The sequence below is a fragment of the Notamacropus eugenii genome, chromosome 7 (assembly GCF_028372415.1).
Source record: "Notamacropus eugenii isolate mMacEug1 chromosome 7, mMacEug1.pri_v2, whole genome shotgun sequence".
NCBI classification, from domain to species: Eukaryota; Metazoa; Chordata; class Mammalia; order Diprotodontia; family Macropodidae; genus Notamacropus; species Notamacropus eugenii.
In genome coordinates this window covers 167,615,654-167,634,742 of record NC_092878.1, presented here as the reverse complement: position 1 = coordinate 167,634,742, position 19,089 = coordinate 167,615,654, and the positions used below count along the sequence as shown (strand labels likewise).

General features: G+C 55.6%; 1 protein-coding gene across 1 annotated transcript; it reads left to right on the top strand.

The window, feature by feature from the left end:
* The first annotated feature begins 935 nt into the window (after positions 1–935).
* DCTN6 (dynactin subunit 6) lies at positions 936–14,845 on the top strand. The gene is made up of 7 exons (XM_072625517.1): positions 936–1,128; positions 2,361–2,425; positions 8,189–8,294; positions 10,125–10,213; positions 11,036–11,083; positions 13,848–13,990; positions 14,357–14,845. The coding sequence occupies exons 1-7, from the start codon at positions 1,106–1,108 to the stop codon at positions 14,453–14,455; spliced, it is 573 nt and encodes a 190-aa protein (XP_072481618.1). The 5' UTR covers positions 936–1,105; the 3' UTR covers positions 14,456–14,845.
* The last annotated feature ends 4,244 nt before the right edge of the window (positions 14,846–19,089 follow it).

The following is a 19,089-nucleotide window of genomic DNA, read 5'->3' as shown; positions in this document are numbered from 1 at the left end:
GCGGGGGGCGGCCGGGCGGGGGGCGCACGTCAGCAGCCTCGGGGGGCGGCCGTGGCCGGGCGGGGGGCGCACGTCAGCAGCCTCGGGGGGCGGCCGGGCCGGGGGGGGGCGCACGTCAGCAGCCTCGGGGGGCGGCCGGGCCGGGGGGGGGCGCACGTCAGCAGCCTCGGGGGGCGGCCGGGCGGGGGGCGGACGTCAGCAGCCTCGGGGGGCTCTTCCGCGCCTGGCACAGCCGACGCGCGTGCCTGCCTAGCAACGGGAGCAGGGCCCGGCCGTCCTCCGCAGCCCCAGCCGGCTCCTGCCAGCTGCATTTGCCGTGCCCCCCTCACCAGGCTAGGGTGCAAGCGTGCCTGGGTAGACAAGTCTCAGGCCGCGGGTGGGGGCAGTGTCTGAGCGGGCTCAGGGAAGGAGGGCGGCCGGGAGGGGGGGCTGGGAAGGGGGGGCCCCCAGGGCCGCGGGGCTCCGGGGGCTCCCCTGCGGCTCCCATCCCCCCACGGGTACCGCACAGGCCGTGCGGGCGTCGTGCCCGGGGAGCCGGGGAGGTCAGCGCTGGGGGCGAGGGGACCCCCTCCTGCAGGCGGGCACCCCCACTGGGTGAGCCCCCCAACACAGCGCGTCAGGAGGGCAGCGGCCCCGGGCAGGCCTCGGGCCTGGAGCGCAGGCGGGGACCGCGCTCAGCGGGGCCGGGGGGACCGGGGGCCCGGCAGAACGGGAGCCTAGGGCCGGCCCCGACAGGCCCCCGCCACGGACCCCCGGGGGGCAGGCCCAGGCAGGGGCAGAGCCGCTCAGGGGCACACAGCGTTCTGGACTGATCATCCCTCCCCAGGGGAAACTGAGGCACGAGAGGCTGCCACTCCGCCTCTGTGCCGCTCGGGGGCGGAGTTACCCGCCCAGGAGCATTCCCTCCGCCCCGCCCCGGCTCGCCCCGCCCCTCTGGGCATGCGCCGTGACTCACACCGCCAGTCAGGCTAAACAATGGAGCCCGGAGCGCATCCTACCCACCGCGCACGCGCTCTCCACCCCACCGGCAGCGGACGAGTCGAGCGCAGAGCTGACCCCACCCTCACTGGATGCGACGGTGTATCTGCCCCGGGAGTGAGGGAAAATGACGGAGAAGATCTCCAAGAGGTGAGTCCGCCCAGCGTCGCTCGCTCGTCCCATTCCGCCCTCCCCCTCCTGCCCTACGGGCTGTGGCGGAGCCAGAGGAAGCCCGACCCAAGACCCCCCCCACCAACCCTCCCGAGGCGCAGGCCGGGGAGGATAGTAGCTCCGGCAGGGCGGGGTCTCGGCAGAGCGCATGCGCTTCTCCCAGGGAGGCCGGCCTGTAGGAGTCTAGGGAATCGCGGGGCGGGGCCTGGGTGGGAGCGGCGTGTCACGTGGCCCTAGTGGCTCCTCCCCCTGGAGCTGAGGGCGGTGGAGAGAAGCCTCCGAAGGAGCACGTGTCAGGTCCGGGGGCACGAGGGAGCCAAGGGAGAGGAGGGAGGAGCAATACCCGGAGCTCCGACAGCTACCCAGGGCTGACTGAGGCCTAACCGGCCAAAGGGGCCTGCAGCCATTAAGCACCTGCTGTGTGCCAGAGCCTCAGGGCAAGGCGCCACCAGCCTCGGCCCCCTGATCTCCGAAATGGGGATGCCCTCCCGGTGCCCGGGCCAGTTTAGGTCGCCCCGATCGCTGGGCTTCAAAGGCCCGTGGGCACACAGACATCCGAGGCTCCTGGTCGGGGTGACCCCCGCCACCCCACCTGGCCCGCTGCGTGCCAGGCTTGGCCGGGCCCCGACACGAGCCAGCCAGACCCCTGGCAGCCGCCTTCGGTCCTGGGGGCTCCGGAGCGAGGCTCGGAGCGGATACATTGTATCTGTCAGTGTGGCGCACGTGGTTCAGTCAGTCCTGGCCGACTCTCCCCGGCCCCCTGGGGGTTTTCTGGGCGGAGACACCTCCAGCTCATTTTACAGATGGGGAAACTGAGGCAAGCGGGGTGATGTGCCTTGCCCAGGGTCACCCAGCTAGGAAGTGTCCCAGACTGGGTTTGAAGTCGGGAACATGAGTGTTCGGGACCAGGGCCAGCGCTCTGTGCCCCGCAGCACCACTGGGCCCTGCCCTGCCCGCAGAAGCAGCAAGCACAGGACAGTGACCTTGCAGAGGACGTCCTCCTTGGCTGTGATTTGGGCCTGAAACCTTGGTTAAGTGGCTACAGCCTGGGAAGGCGCCTACTGTTTCTAAGTACACCCTCTTCTGGAGCCTAGCAGAGCCCCCCAGCCCCCAGGCCCAGGGCTGTGGGCACAGGGGGCACGGCTGCACCAGAAATCCCAGACCCTGGAAGCACCCATTAGCACCAGTGAGTCTTGTGTTCTTGTTTACAGTGTGAAGATAGCTCCGGGAGCAGTGGTGTGTGTGGAGAGCGAGATCAGGGGCGATGTGACCATAGGTAAGAGGCCGGCACGGGGGGGCTCCGGGGCTGACTTTGGGCTGCAGGGAGCTCACTGATTTCCTCATCCCTGAGCAGGCCCTGCAGGTGAGGCAGCAGCGTTAGCACAACAGAGGTTTGTCATTTATTGAACCGTCTGCTGCCCAGACAGGCCTGACAGACCGAGACGTGGCCAAGCATCCTCAGAAGCGTGGACAGGCCACATCCCAAGCTGCACGTGACCCCTCTCTGTGTCCCCCCAGCTCCAAAGGGGAGTCAGGATGAAGGCGGAGGGAAGGCCAGCAGCCTCTTCTCATCGCCACAGTGACCCTCCATCGCCGGGTCCAGGATTTAAGTAGACTTGTAGCTCTCATGGTCATCCTTTCTGTGCTTTGTTACTACTGCATTCCTTCCTGTCTTAAGCCTTTTTGTAAGGTCAGCGTTAGAAGATCACCTATTTGACCCAGGTGTCCATGGCTTCTCTTCATGCAAAGACCTTGCTGGCCTTCGTTTGACCACGGGGCTGTTCGGACTGCTAGCTCACTGCCCACTTTCCATCTTCCATCAGTGGCCTGTAGCAGAAGGAAATGCTTGAACTCAGGTCCTGACCAAATCAAACAAAGAGCACTTTAGTCAGCCAGTAAATTCTTTTGCCCCAGAGCAGTTTATAAACAATTTATTCTTCTCGCTGCTCTCCACATGTAGAATTCAGCCCACAGCAGAGATAGCGGAATTTTAAGAGCTTCAGAAATAGCCATTGTTTAGAAGACAACTTCTGATGTGGGTCTGTATAATGGAGTGGTTCTCATTTATGGGGGAGAAGGGCAGAAAATCCCAAACTTTCCCTGCCCGGAGGATTTGTGTTGTTCCTATGGCTGTGTGCCTGGGGGGTGGATCACCTGCTAAGGGCCGAGCTCCCTTTGAGGCCTGAGCAGCCGGAGCTGTCCACAGAGAGGCTCATGCAGTAAGTACTCTGTGAGAGCTGGACGTGTGGAGCAAGGCTGGTCACCACCCTTGGCCTCAAGTCTCCTCATCCATCCCTGACAATGCACCTACCTCCCAGCGTCATTGTAAGGATGGCAAGAGATGTTTATGAAGCAGCTGGCACATAGTAGGTCCTTAATAAGTGCTTCTTCCTCTCCCCTCTGGAGGAAGGCCAGCTGCTTTCCTCCTTTACCATGAGCTGTATGTGCATTCCTACCATTCTGGCCATGTCACCGGTAACCAGACAGCTTGGTGATCTTTCCATTGCATGTGATTCATTTGTTTGAAGAAAGGAAGATTTGTTTATAACATTCCTTGGCAACGTAGAAGCTGGCACGGTCTGGCCAGATGTCTGCAGCAGAGGACGGAAGGGCCAGTCGCACCCTCCCTGGGGTGGGGGGTTGGGTTGTATTCTTTCGTGGGGTTTTCTGGTCCTGTCCGAGTATTGGCCTAATGAAAACAAAGGCCCAGAGTGGACTCGCCCAGGATCAGACTGCTAGTAAATGGCCCCATGAGAACCCAAGGGTCTTTTTAACCTGTAAGTGTTTTTCCCAATCATATGTAAAGGCAATTTTCAACATCTCTTTTTTAAAGCTTTTTCTCCACCTCTCCTTCCCCTCCCCTCTTCCTAAACGTAAGCCGTGCAGTAACGTGAAATCTGTTTTCACATTAGTTGTGAAAGAAGCAGAACAAAAGGAAAAAAGCATAAAAAAATAGAAACGAGTGCACTCCGTTCTGCACTCGGAACCCCTGGTTCTGTCTCTGGGCACGGATGGTGTTTTCCACCAGGAGTCTTAACTGTCTTAGGTCCTTGCGTTGGCCAGAAGAGCCTAGTGTGTCACCGTCGGCCATCACGCGCGTGGCTGTGACTGCGTCCTGCTCTGCTGGTTCTGCTTGCTGTGCTGTGCTCAGCATCTGTTCACAGAAGGTTCCCTGGGTTCTCGGAGCACCCTGCCCATCACTCCTACCCACCACTCATGTGCCACAGCTTGCTCAGCCGTTCTCCAGTTGATGGACTTCCCCTCAATTTCAGAGTCTTTGCCAGAAATGGTCTTTCTTAAGTTTCCCTTTGTTTATAAACTTTATTGCATGAAAACTCTAGTAAACAAAGGAGAGGAGGGGTGTGTGGGAAGCACACAGCCCAGTGTGTTTCTTTGGCCCTGCTTTGCATCTGGCCTCCTTTGGTTTGCAGGGTGTCTGTCCTTGGCTCCCGGGGCCCTTCCTTCAGGGATACAGTTCTGTCTCCCTGGCTCCATCACCCCCAAGCTCTCTGGCATCTGTGTGGTCCGGATGTTGTGTCGGCTGAAGCTCCCCTCCTCATGGGGCCATTGGATTTCTTGGTTGTTGTGGCCGTTTTCTTCTTTTCTCCCCGCCCCCTCCCCACCTCCAGGCTCAGTGTCTACACTGGGGATTTGTGCTGGCTTTGACTGCATCTTGTGTGCTCCTGAATGGTGGACTGAGCCAGGCCGGCTTGGGCTTCAGTGGAACGGTTGAGGCAGGTTCCGCCTTGGCCAGGAATTCCTAGGTTTGGCCTCAACCTTGTTTATGCCCCCCAGCCCAAACATGGAGTTGGCTTTTGTGGCCATGCCCTGACAGGCCCTACCCGATGTTGCTGACTGTACTGGTAGTGAGTGCTGCCCAGACCGTTTCTCCTGCTGTGACTTGGACCCTTTAGGGGTGCCTGGGTACTGGACCTTCTGGGCTGGCCCAGCTCCCACCGTGGTTCTGACTCTGGGCGGCCTGCTTTTGGGTCAGGCACAGGTGGCCTGGGTGCTGGATTGCCCTTTCTTTCCCCCAGTCCTCTTCAGTGCCGCAGACCTCTCTGGCTGGTGGCTCTTCCTGTGGCTGTGACCTGAGATCCTTACAGCCCCCTGGAGCCCTTCTCTTGGGCGGTTATCTGCCCTGTGTGCCTAGCTAGGGTGTGGCCCAGGGAATTCTTTATCGCAAAAGTGTTTGGAAAGTCTTTGGGCTTCTGAATCAATACTCACCGATGTATACCATGACACCTGGCCCAGGCAGAAAAGAGCTGCTATTTGCTTAGAACAGACAGAGGGGAGTCATCCATCAGGAATGCCTCTCCTGGGTCAAGGCCTGCTCGCCCTGGAAGGCTGCTAGCTCCAGCCACAATTTTCATTTCAGCATGTTTGGGAAGAAAATCGCCAGACCATCCTGAGTGCCTGCAAGCAGGCAGGGGCGCCAATCCCTCCACCCTGTGCCCAGAGCTCTTGAAGCTTTTGTCCTGGAGTTGAGCCAGTGCAGGATGCAGCTCTTAGCCAGGGTCTGTGAACCTCTTAGAAATGTTCTATAAGTGCTTCAGCATAGTTGGTTTCTCTTGTAATTCTCTATGTTTTACTTTATGCATTGAAAAATGAGATTCTGATGAGGCATCTCCAGGCCTCACCAGACTCCAGTGGGGTCTAGGATTGAAGGAAGGTTAAGAATTCTAGGGGTCAGGGACTGTCCAGTCACAGCGAGGGTGGATGCCCTACCTTCTCTGGGCCCGAGGAAGCATGTGTCCAGTGTGCCCAAAGAAGAGCTCACCCCTGCCCCTCCATAACAGGGGGCAGAATCAGAGGGTGTTGGCCACAGATCCAGTAATGGAGAACACTCAAGGGGCCGAGGGGGAGCAGGATGGGCAGGGAGGCCCCAAACATTGATTAAGCATTTGCTGTGTGCCAGGGACAGACAAACAGAGCGGAAAGAAAGACAGGGCCTGGCTGCCTTCTCTCAGGGGAAATAGCACCGAAAGGAGCTGAAAACTGGGTGCCCATTGCCTGTGTCTGTCTTCTGATTCACGCCCCACTCTCCATGGCCATGCCCCTCTCCCCACGGTGCTCTGGTCCCTGTCCTCTCCCACCCAGAGCCTGGCTCACAGGGGCCAATGCTCAGTCTGGATCCTTTGTGTTGGCTTCTCACGCTTGGCTCTCCCCTGCTCCTCTCAGAGAGCTATCCCTTAGATGAAAGGGCATTCTGCAAACCCTATCACCATGGCAACCAGCCCTGGCATCCCTTCCTGTGCTTAGAGGGAGGCCTCAAGGTGCTGGGGCAGGGGGAGATTGGGCTTTCCTTCCCTGCTCAGAGGTTTCCTTCTGTTCTTTTGGAATCTCAGACCTTCTTAGGAGAGTATGTGTGTGTGTGTGTGAGAGAGAGCATGAGAGAGAGAGAGAGAGACAGTGTGTGTGTCTCCTTTCAAACAGAATTAGCTCTAGAGCGCCTCCCGGCCCTTGCACCCACGGCTCTTCTTCTCTCTGCCCCAGCAGTGGGAAGGTGTCTCTCCCACCCAGACAGGGCCATTTCAATTGCAGATGGGCAGAGCCTGAATTCACCTGCCAGCCTTTCATCGGGCGGAACTCTCTTCTCCTTTCTTCCCTGGAGCACCCCCACTCCTGGGCTCTACCAGAGCTCCCCAGAGACACCCCTGGGTCTGACTTCCCCTTCCCCTGGAGGAAGGACAGTTCTTGGTCGATGCCATGGCAGCTGGCAGTGCCGCAGTGGAGAGAGCACCAGATCTGGAGTCAGGAAGACCTGAGTTCAAATCCACTCTCTGCCACTTCCCTGCTGTACCCCCCCGCAGCCCCTGAACATCTGTAAAATGGGAGTCGTACTATTAACCCACCTCCCAGACCACGTTTGTAAACAAAAAGGGCTACAGAAAAATGCCAACTTATTCTCAGTGCTGCAGAGAGGATGACTGATCCCTCTGTGGTAGAAGGAGTTCAGAATTTGGAGTTATAGCAGCTGGGTTCAAATCTTGGTTTTGCCTGGCCTTGGGGAAGTCAGTTCACTTCCCTTGGGCCTGTTCCTCATTCATAGGAAAGGAGTTTGGATTAGATCATCTGTAGGTACTTTGCAGCTCCAAATCTATGCTCCCCAAGTCACTACCTCTGGGACCCATCCCTCGGTGCCTCAGTTTCCTCACTTGTAAAATGAGGTAGACTGTGGGCAGGTTGGGGCATCATCTCTCCCAAAGGCTCCTTGTCACTTGGGAGGGGATAGAACCAGGCCCCCCCAGCTCCCAGTGCCCACCCTTCAATGCCAAGATCGATCGGATCATGTGATTCCTCTACTTAAGTCCCTCAAGTCGCCTCATAAGCTAAGTCCAGACCCCACAGTGACCTGACATTCAGGGCCCCCAAGATCCAGCTCCTCCCAGCCAGCAACTGAACCCTAACAAATGTCTTTGTTCTCCTGTCCCCACATGCCCCGTGCCTGGGTCCCCAGTCTGTGCCAGCTTGGGGCACCTCTTCCTGCCCTATATCCTGCCCTGTCAGATTTGGGCTGTTTGGGCAGGCCATAGGGTCACCAATCTAGAGCTCATTTAGGCCAGGCCCCTCCTTTTATAGAGGAGGAAACTGAGGAACAAGAGGGGAAGGGACTTGCCCAAGGTCACACTGGGAGCAAGTAGGAGAGATTTGGGAGTAGGGATTTGATCCCAGGACCCCTGCCTCTTTCCAGTGAAAATAATCTCTATTTTATCTTTTGTATCCGTGTCCAGCAGTGCTACTATCTGATAAATTCCTGTTGGTAAACATGAGGGTCCCGGACCTGGCCAGCATTGCCCACTTCCCCTCCTCTCTAGACCAGTGTTGTGGCAGTATGAAGGTGTGAAGGTGGCAAGTCAGGCACCCGTGGGAAACCTGCTCTTCCGTCTTATTCTCCACTTTATCAGAGGATATATCCTGAATATATCTCAGTTTGTCGCAAGGACATGGGTCTTGTTTCTCCCCAGAGTCTGTGCATTTCTGTCTGAAGCCCCCGAAACTCGGACAGTGATAATGTCCTGTCTCGCTTCCTCCATAGGCCCTCGGACAGTGATCCACCCGAAGGCCCGCATCATCGCTGAAGCTGGGCCAATAGTAATTGGGGAAGGTAACCTCATCGAAGAGCAGGCCCTGATCATCAATGGGTGAGTACAAGCTTCTGCGATGGTCAGCCCCACGAGGCACATCTCCAGTTGCCCACCCTGAAGGACTGACCAGTGGCCCAAGGAGAGGCCTGCTCAGCCCAGCTCAGCTTCCTGGGGACCAGGAGGGTATTGGGACTCAGATGGAGGGCCTTTGCCCAGGGAGAGAAGCAGAGGAGGGCTGGGATGATGACTCTGGGCAGAGAGGTTTTACAGATTGGGTGAATCTCCACCCTTCGCATTTTTCCACCAAACTGCTGGGATTTAGAGAAGTCACGAACCAGGCCTCGGGCCCAAAGCACAGAGCACTGACTTTCACCTTCTATCCTTGCTGCATCTCCTTTTTGTCTCCTGGCCATTGGAGCTAGGACGATGGCAGGGTCACAGACCTAGGCCGGGACAGGACCTCAGAGGCCAGCTAGCCTAGTTCCCTCCATTTCCAGAGAGAAAGGCCTGAGGCCAGTTGAGAAACAGACATCCCGGCTTGGGGCCTGCTCCCCTCCAGTGCTGGCTCCCAGTGCTCACCTGGTGCTGGTGGGATGGAGAGCCTCTCCCACTGAGCAACACTGCCTGTGCCAGGCTCCGATTGCAGAAATTTAACTCTTAATTTCCATCCACTTGTTAGCTCTTAAAACTATGCTTAAACGGCCTGTGAAAAATCTTCCAGGTTTGGAAAGAAGGAGGCCCTCTTCATTAGAGTGTATGTGAAAGATCTTTGGTCTTGTCAGAATGGGGCAGTGCTCTCCCTGAAGCAGATAGCCATCCTTCCGTGATGCCACCAATCCATCCTAGCATCCCAAGCCGACCTCCCGACCTGTGGAGGGTACAGACTGACCAGGGTCACCTAGTCAGTGTCAGAGGAGGGATATGAATCCCAGAGTCCTCTGTCTGAGGCCTTTCGTTTGTCTGTGTTTGTGTGCATGTCTCTGCGATTTATTAATGAACCAGACTCTGTGTGCTCTGGAAACTTTGAGGTTGGGGCAGGGGCCAGTCTGGACTAGGAGTCAGGTGGTCTGGATTCACTCATGGCTCTGCCATTGACGGAACCCTTGACCATGGGCTGGCCACTGGTGTCAGCCTCCCTCCAAAGGCAACACCTACATTATCCTGCCAGCCTCTGAAGGGGAACCAAGGTCCTGAGGTCCTCTGGCCTCCTCCTTCATAGTAGCAGCAGGGCATGGAACATGTGTCCCAGAGCCCTGAAAGGTGCCCATCTTGGATGTTCAGGATGCCAGTCATGTTTTGGTTTTCCCTTGGCGCTTCTCAGTTTTTTATGGGTCTTGGACAGCCTTGTGCAGTCCAATTAGCAGGAACCCTGTAGCCGATGACGTATAGCCAGCCAGCATTTGGAAAATGGCCCTTTGCCTTAGCACTAGGGCCTCTCACACACACATTAGTGAGCTCATTTTGGGTCTAGCTTCCCCTGATAGCTATTCTTTATTTTTTTTTTAAATTTTGAGTTCCGTGTCCCATCCCGCCCCCTCCCATCCCGCGGTGCCCCCCCCTCCCCGTCTTGTCCCGCCCCCTCCCGTCCCCTCCCATCCTGTCCATCCTCCCAGGGATATTTTCCGAGGACTTGTCTAATGCTCACCTACCTGGAGTTTTGCTGAAATCTTGCGTCCGTCCTTCCTTCCTTCCTTCCTTCCTTCCTTCCTTCCTTCCTTCCTTCCTTCCTTCCTTCCTTCCTTCTTCCTTCCTTCCTCTTCATTTGAAAATTGGAAACGCTTGGGTCCAGAAACAAATACTTGTGTGATTGAGGTTTACCGTGGTTAAACATTTAATGGGGGAAATGTGTTCGGTGAAAGCTTTTTGAAACGTTTGTCCCTTCCACAGATACCCTGAAAACATCGTCCCTGACACGGAGGGGGTGGAGCCCAAGCCGATGATCATTGGCACCAACAACGTCTTTGAAGTTGGCTGTTGTATCCTTTGCAGTGAGGACGCCACCCCAAGGGCAGCTGCCTTTCTCCTATGACACCATGCCTGCTATGATAACGTTGACATGGCGCTGGATATGGGGCTCCTTCCTGGTTGGTAGCTGGGGCTCGCACTCTCCTCAGGAGTCCTGGGAGCCCACAGGAGGGTTTCCTGGTATCCCGGGCTTGATCTCTGCCTGGGGTGGGCCTTGTTGGGCACAAGGCCCAAGCTCCAGCCCTGAGCCCTGGCTGCAGATGCAGACCCCACCAGCACCACCTTGCTCTCCTGCAGCAGCTTTACAGGCTCAGTGAGTTAAGTGGAAATCTGCTGAGGCTGGAGATGCGGGGATTACCGAAGCCGGTAGCAGGCGTGGGGCAGGGGGGGGTCACCAGCGCTCAGTGTGCATCAATCCTCCCCTTGATTTCTCCACTGAAGTTTATAGCTTGTGGCCCAGTGAGCAGGGCACTGCTAACCTGGGAGCCAGGAAGACCCCAGTTCAAGTCTGGCCCCAGGCACTTTCCAGCTGGGTAATCCTGGGCAAGTCACTTCACCTCCACCTGCCTCCCAGGGTGATTGTGAGGATGTGACCTCAGGTCCTCAGCAAACCTGCTCAGCGTTGTCCTAATCAAAGTGTGGGACCTCCAGCTGAGGGAGCACTTTCAGGCCGACTCTCCAGGCCCAGGGAAGGCCCCGCTGGGTGGGATGGGCAGGGTGGGAGGCAGAGCAAGAGCGCACTCACTTTCCCCTCCTGGCCCATCTGCATTTGCTGCATCTTTTGCAATTCTCTCCATTGTTGGCATCGTCTTTTACTTAACCCTCATGTCCAGACTCTGAGGCCATGAAGATGGGAGACAACAATGTCATCGAATCCAAAGGTAAATGTCATTGCCAGCCTTCATTAAGTACCTACTGTGTGCCAAGGCTGGGGTACAAGGACAAAGAAGGAAACCATACCTGCTGCCAGGGACCTTACTTTCTGATGGGGAGACAGTGTGGCTAGAGCCAAATGCAGAGAGCAGAGCTATAAAGTAAATTAATGCAAATATGCACAAAGAAGCCACATACAGGGTGGGAGAGGAGGGCACGCCAGGTGTGGGGAAGGACCGAGGCAAAGGTGCAGAGAGGGGAGATGGCACATTATGAGAAGGCTTTCACACTTGATCCTAGAGACCCATTGTCAGATCTGAGCGTAAGGAAGGGGACTCTGGCTGCTCAGGGAGGTCAGATATGAAGGGAGAGCTTGGTGAGGACTGTGATAGTCACCTGGATGAGAGGCAGGAAGAGCCGGGGTAAGATGGTTGCTGGCTGGATAGAAAGGAGGGGTTGGATCCAGAGATTCTGTGGAAGTAGGTATAATAAACTGGCACTGTAGCCATCTGGAAGCTCTGGGGCCTGACCCAGGATGGCCTTGATGCGCCCACCCCTTACATGCTGTGCAGATGCCAGCCAGCCTTGTGTGCCTCACACCGTGCCAGACTTTGGGTCGCAATCTGGTCAGGTTTGCAGGGAGGACTGTCAGGGTCAGGAGCAGCAGGAGCCACCTCATGTAGATGGCAGTTCTGGTGCTGCTCCTTCCCAGCCATGGAAGTGACAGGACCCCCCAGCCGTGAGGATCCCTCTCTGGGCTGGGAAGTGCCCTTCCTGCTGCAAGCCTGAACTGAGCTATGCTCAGCTGCCCCTGGGTCTGGCACTGAGCATGTGCCAACTGTGCAGGAAGGATCCTTCTGTGAAGTATTAGCCAACCAGTTGATGAGCTTTTATTGAGCACCTACTGTGTTCCAGGCACCAGGCTGAGCACAGGGCGGAGGGGGAAGATATAAAAAGAGGCCAAAGCCACTCCCTGACCTCAGGGATTTCACACAAGCAGAGAACCGTGTGTATACGGGTTGTAGACAGGAGTGCACAGAAGGAGGAGGGCCAGGGTGGCTTCCTGTAGGAGTGGCACCTTATCTGGGATTCAGAGGGAGGTCAGAGCAGAGGAGAGAAAACGTTCTGGGCTGAGAGGGAGAGGCCAGAGCTAGGAGCGGAGGCCAGGGTCACTGGGTGGGGAGGTCAGAGCTCAGGAGGAGGCTGGGGTCACTGGGTGGGGAGGTCAGAGCTCAGGAGGAGGCTGGGGTCACTGGGTGGGGAGGTCAGAGCTCAGTAGGGAGGCCGGGGTCACTAGGTGGGGAGGTTGGAGCTGAGGGGAGTAGGCCAGAGCTTGGGGTGGGGGGAGGCCAGGGTCACTGAGTGGAAGAGGATGTGGTGGGAGGTGAGGTATGGGAAGACTGGAGGGGAGGGAGGGCAGACAATGAGTGACAGACAGGTCTGTATGTTGACTTCTGGAGGCCATGGAGTCACTGGAGTTTATGGGAGTGGGGCGAGGGTGACATGGTCAGACCTGGGCTTTAGGAAGGCCCCTGGAGGCTGAATGGAGGATGGACCATCGTTGGGGGAGACCTGAGGCAGGCGCCCCCCACCTCTAGCAGCCATTGCTGAGGGTCTGCACCAGGCCAGGAGCGGCATCAGAGGAGGGGTCAGTTGGCCTGGGCAGCAACTTGGCTGTGGGCATGAGGAGGTGAGGAGCCCAGGATGCCCCTGGGTTGGAAGCCTGGGGAAGGGAGGGAGTGCCCACCCTCAACAATGAAAAGGAAGGGGTTGGTCTGGGGATTGGGAACGGATGAGGAGTTCCGTTTTGGACGTGTTGAGTTTGATGTGTCTGTTGGACATTCAGCGAGGTGATGCAGAAGGCCAGCAAAGGCTTTGGTCTTTAGCCTAGGGATAGTCATTAAATCCATGGGGGCAATGACACCCCCAAACAGAGGGCCAGGACAGAACCCTGAGGGACAGCTCTGGTTGGAGGCATGATCCAGAAGAGACAGAGAAGGAATGGTCAGAGAGGAGGAGAACCGGGAGAGGGGCGGGTGTCCCCCAAACCTACAGAGAAGGAGGGGGATCAGCAGTCTCAGTCTGCAGAGGCCAGGGAGGAGGACCGAGAGAAGGCCTCTGCATTGGTCCTGGCACTGTGGGCACAGGGGAACAGCCCAGAGAAGGAGGGCAGCAGCTTCTGAAGGCCACAACTGAGAGGGAAACCGCGCTGGTGTGGGAGGCCCAAGGACTTCCCTTGGTGGACAGGAGGGAGGAAGCCACAGTGGTCAGCATGTGCTTGGTCCAGTGCCATACTTCCTCATAGAATCCTTCTGCGTTGTGCCCATTTTCCAGCCTTTGAGCTAAAATCATCATCCGACCCCTTTTCCCAGCCCCTCATCTTTGCTTTCTTCTGCCTGTGACCCCCACCCCGCCCACCCTGTGACCTTGGTTTCAACAGCCTTCTTCCCCCTTTCCTTCTGATTCAGCCCAGTGGCATCAGAGTTTGCTGAGCTAGAACACAGCCTCAAGTCCTTCTGTCTTGCCCAAGGTCATGGGCTCCGAAGGGCCCAGCAGGTGCAGCAGAGCATCTCGGGGCTCCCTGCCTTGTTTTCCTGAGCCCAGGATGGGCTGCACACATGAATGAACAAGAGCTGGGTGTGCAGGTCTCCACTTGCCCCATCTCCTTCCTCCTGGGTAGATGCTGCCTCTGGAGCTCCCCCGGCCCTCTTAGAGCCCCACTGCCCTGCCTTTCTGGGGCCCTCCCTGCTGACAGCCTGTCCTTGTCTGCAGCCCACGTGGGGAGAAACGTGATCCTGACGAGTGGCTGCATCATCGGGGCCTGCTGCACTCTGAACACCTTCGAAGTGATTCCCGAGAACACCGTCATCTACGGGGCCGACTGCCTTCGCCGGGTCCAGACAGAGAGACCTCAGGTGCACCCCGTCCCTTGGAGTCCTGCTTTGCTTCTGGGGCAGATGGGCTGGAGTTTGTAGCTAAATGTGTGGGCTTTGCAGGCTCTGAGCATTGCTGCCACCCAGGGGTCATCTCAGCCCCCGTGGCTGCCTGCTATGGGCACTCTCCCCCTGAGGCATCAGGGAGAGGGCCTCCGGGGCTGTCCAGGGTCTCTCAGCCAAGAGGGCTTCTTTCCCCAGGTGGTCATGGGGGCAGCTAGTGCTCGGGCCTGGGCCATGGCAGGGCAGGCCTGGGGCAGGCCTGGACTCTGGTTGTGTGTTACTAATGGGCATTTAGGGTTAGAATTAGATTTCTAACCCTAACCCTAACCTGTCTTCTGTTCCCAGCCCCAAACCCTCCAGCTGGATTTCCTGATGAAAATTCTGCCCAACTACCACCATCTGAAGAAGACGACAAAGGGGATTGTGGCGCCCGCCAAAAGCTGAGCAAGCAGCAGCCCCTGGGGAGGCCACCTTCTGGGCCTGCCCTCCACATCTACACTGTCCCTTCTGGGTGTTTCGTTACACACAGTGTCCTTGTCTTGTAGCTAGGTGGCTGGGTGTGCCCAGGAGGGCTCTCCCCACTTGTCCTTCATCCAGTCTTTCCCCACCTCTAATAAAAATGACCCCCAGGCCTGGGGGTCAGAGGAGCCACTGCGGGTTCCTGTATCATTACGGCCTGCCCCTGCCCCTTGGGGCCTATCGGCCTTCACCTCAATGCCCCTAAAAGCTCTTCCATGGCTGCGCCTGTGCTCCCACACCATAGCCCTGGCTCCCCCTGTAAGGGCACTAAATCCTGGAATAAAGAGTCATGCCAGTGCTGCATTGTTCACATGATCAGCTCCATTGTGAATCCTTGGGTTGGTTTCTTTCCAGGTGGACATGGCCCCTGGCCCTGCCATGCCAAGCTGCCCAGTGCCCCAGCCTCAGCTGACCACAATGTTCACCGTGTAGGACCTTGTCCCCACAGGTCTTTTCTCTATCGGGTCAGGGTTTGTGCCGGCTCACTTGCCCACTAGAGAAGCCCGCCTGCACTCCTGCAGGGCCTGGATATCAGGCTCTGGTCAGGGTGGGCACCTGTCTGGGGAGGTCCCCAAGATGAGGGAGGCTGGGACCGGCAGCTGATGTGCTCCCTCCTCCCTGGGCACCTCAGAGATGTTCTGGATGCAAGTCCTCCTCCAGGGGAAGGTCAGCTTAGACGGGGCAGGCCTCCCGTCTTTTCTTTCAAACTCATTTGATAGACCAGGGGTGGGCAATCTGTGGCCTCTAGGTCCTCAAATGCAGCCCTTTGACTTTCAACAGATTGTTCTATGAAGTTTGGGCTGCACTTGAGGGCCACGCGTGGCCTCAGGGCCCGTGATAGATGATGGGATCCTTCCTGGGCCTCAGTCTCTTGATCTGTAAAGAGGTTAGACCAAGCGGTGTCAGGATTCCCTTCTGTGGGACCACAGCCTCTCCAGGCCTCAGTTTCCCCCTGTGGCTGGTGAACGTAGGAACCCTAAATGCACACTGGTAAAACTGGATCATCTCAGTTCTGGGGGAAATTATGTTTGGGGATGAATGTCTAAAAGAAGGACTCTGCCCCCATTAAACTCACAACATCCTGACAGTTCTGAACTCAGTTACTCTCTGGTCATCCCAGCGCGTTCGAGGCCCTGCGCCAGCCTGGCTTTCAGCCTCGGCCTCCTCTCAGCCTCCCTTCAGCCCTGCTGAAGGACTCTCTGCCACCACCACCCCCTTCTCTCTCTTCTGTCTCTTTCTGTATGTTTGTCTCTTCTCTCACACAAAGACCCTAGCTTTGCACACAGTAGGTATTTGTCTTTTTTGGGGGGTGGGGAAGCAGACCTGTAATTCTTCTGTGAAGGAAGCTCCCAGGCAGAACCCCTTCTGCCTACACAGAGGAGCCCTTTCTCTAAAGCCGCAGTGAGTTCCCTGCCGCATTGCCTTGGCTCCCATAGCCATTTTCCGTTCCATGCCACTTAACAATGTTTGATGAATCAGATCAACCCGTGGCATGTTGCTCAGATCCCATTTGTTCAGTCCCCAAACTAACATGTGGCTCCATGTCTACTAATTTTTGTGAATAGTTCAAATAACGAACAAGCCTCCAGTTTAGTGGGAACACGCGCTGTTGCCTTTGGCTCCCTGGGCGCTGACGTTTTCATGTTCATATGAAAATCCTCATATCCTGTCTTGCCTTTGTGCGTGGTCTAGTGCTTGGCGTAGAGGATGCTGCCAACAAAGGCTTTCCACTCATTCCTTCAATACCATTGCCAACAGATTCAATCTGGAAGTCGGTGTACTTTTCAAAAGTATTCTTTTGGTCACAGATGACTGGCCTTGCACCTGGGCTGTGTGGGCCTAACCGGCCATTGGCCCTTACATCTGAACTTTGCTTTGTAGCTCTCCAGGCAGACTTTTTTTCCAGCATTAAAAGATATCATGTGAGTTGTTCTCTTGGGTTGGCCATCCTCACTCTGCGTCATTTGGTGTGAGGGTCTGAATTCATGTTTGTCCTTCATGGCACCGCCATCTTCCACAACCTTACAGAACGTGATTTGTCTGACCATCCCCAAGCATCGAGCACATCTTTTATTACCACAAAGAGCAGAATTCTCAACACTCGGGCATACAAGTCTTTCATTTTTTGGCAGTAGCCTTCGTGGGATACAGTCCCAGGGCTGGTCTAAGCCTCTTTTCCTAGAAAAGTGCACTGACTCTGGGCACAATGTCGCCCATTCAGCGGCCCAGCTGAGACCCAAACCCTGGTCTTCTGGCTCCAAATTCTCATTACTCAACCACCCTTCACCAAAGTTCCTGTAGCCTGGCAGGGAAAGTACTGTACAAGCGGCAGAGGGGAATTCAGGGAAGATTCTGCAATGAAAGGTTCCCCTCTGGTCTGCAACAGGTCAAACACTAAAAGTGAGCCCCCAGATTCAGAAACCTCAGCAACAGCAAAGAGTAAGGGGAGTCCCTTGCATAAAGCCAGTCTTACAGGGGAAAAAGGAGTAACTGAAGATCAAGTCGCCATCCTATGATGGGAGGCCTGTCTCTTCCTGCATCCCCCACCCTGGTCAGTGGGCTGAAGGCAGCCCTTGTGGCTACAGTCTGGGACACCCTCTTTGGAAAGTTCTCATTTCAAGTTCCCAGGATGTCCTAGCTCCTCTGCCTTTTCCCAAAGGGGGCCTAGCAGGGTCCCCTGCTCAAATTGCACCCCAAAGCCATAGTCGTCAAATTGACTTGGTATAATCAATGGAGCAGAAGAAGTTCACAACATACAGAAGCCAAAAAGTATGGTAGCATAATGTTTGATAGACTCAAAGACCCCCCAATTCCTAAGGGCTCTCTGACAAAAACTGCTCAGAAAACCAGACAGGAATCTGGCAGAGATTAAATACAAACCAGCATTTTACTGTGTGCCAAGAGAAGGTCCAAACGGATTCATGACAAAAATAAAAGTTCACCCAATAAACAAACCAGAGGAGCAAGGGAGAACATCCTGTTCGCCATTAGGGATTGAGAAGAGTGAAGGACTAAACCAAGGACAAAGAGGAATATGCGACATAAAATGAACAACTTTGATTATATGAAGTTAAAACCTTTTTGCAGAAACAAAACCAACAAAGTTAAAATTAGAAGATAAACAGTAAAAATACGTGCCAGGGACAAAATCTTTGCAGGAAGTCTCTCTAATAAAGATCTGATATCCAAAATCTATAAGGAACTGATTGAAATTTATAAGAACTGGAGCCATTCCCCAATGGAAAAATGGTCAAAGGAAGTTCTGAACAGACACTTCAGAAAGGAAGAAAGTCCAACTATCTACACCATATTTAAAAAATACTCCAAAGCATGCTGCCCACCTCCCGGTAGAGAGGAAATAGATGGCTTCAAAATGCAGAAAGAGTTGTTTTTAACTTATTTGGGATTCATTTGGCTTGACTGTGTATTTGTGACTGGATTTTTTGTTGGTTTGTTTGTTTTTTCCTTTCTCAACTGAGGGAATGGGACTGAGAAGGTAGGGAGGGGTGATTAGGAGAGAGTCGCCGTTACAAAAAGGAAAAGCGCACCATGGAAGCAATCAGACTTGAGGACAGCTTCCCTGCCTTTAGGGAAGAACAAGCCGGGCCCAGGACACACTGGGTGACTTGGGCAAGTTTCTCTGGGCCTCGGCTTCCGCATCTATAAATTAAGTCTGTTGGATTCGGTGACCTCGAGGTCTGTGATCCTAAGTAAATAAAAATAGAGTTCAAGAGGGAGAGAATGCTAATGCTTGGGGCGAGGGGTAGGGTCAGGAAAGACTTTCCGTAGGATTCGGCAGCTGTAGTGCCCTCGCGGAAGCGAGGGGCTCTGAGGCCAAGCTCAGGCACTGTTGGTACCAAGTGACAAAGAAGACTGCTGTAGTGAAAGACCAACCACCGTTCTAGGGGAAACAAGCTCCCGGCCCACAACAGGAAAGGCATGCACTCGGTGCTTGGTGAGGTCTGCATCCGGGGACATGGTCAGCAGGACTTGACTCTGGATATTTGCGATGAGGGCCGGGGAGAGGAGTAGGAGGTAGGAAAAGTAAATGTTTCCCAAGTGGAGAAAAATGACCCATTAGCAGTAAGTGGAAGGCTGTCTCCAGGTGACAACTGGCAGGCCTTTTGTGATGTGAGATGGGAGGAAGCCTGGGGAGGGCCTGGGATGCCAGGCATAAGGTGTGTCTATTTTATCCTAGAGACAAGAACTTTTGAGTAGGGGCTGCTCGGGAAGATCAATGGTCGCTGTCTGTGTCTCGCTATCTCTGTCTCTATCTCTCTGTCTCTATTTTTCTATCTCTATGTCTATCTCTGGACAGCTAGGTAGCACAGTGCATAGAGCCCTGCACTTGGAGTCAGAAAGTCATCTTCCTCAGTACAAATCTGGCCTCAGACACCTACTAGCTGTGAGACCCTGGGCAAGTCACTTGACCCAGTTTACATCAGTTTTCTCATCTGTCAAATGAGCTGGAGAAGGAAATGGCAAATCACCCCAGTATCTCTGCCAAGAAAACCCAGATGGAGTCACAGAGTCAGACGCAACTGAAAAATGGGGCTGAA

Bases quoted from the DNA above. Each gene is read 5' to 3' on its own strand.
- DCTN6 (XM_072625517.1), top strand. From the start codon at position 1,106: ATGACGGAGAAGATCTCCAAGAG. The intron at 10,214-11,035 runs GTATCCTTTGCA...CCTCATGTCCAG, and splicing joins CGTCTTTGAAGTTGGCTGTT to ACTCTGAGGCCATGAAGATG. The intron at 11,084-13,847 runs GTAAATGTCATT...CCTTGTCTGCAG, and splicing joins CAATGTCATCGAATCCAAAG to CCCACGTGGGGAGAAACGTG.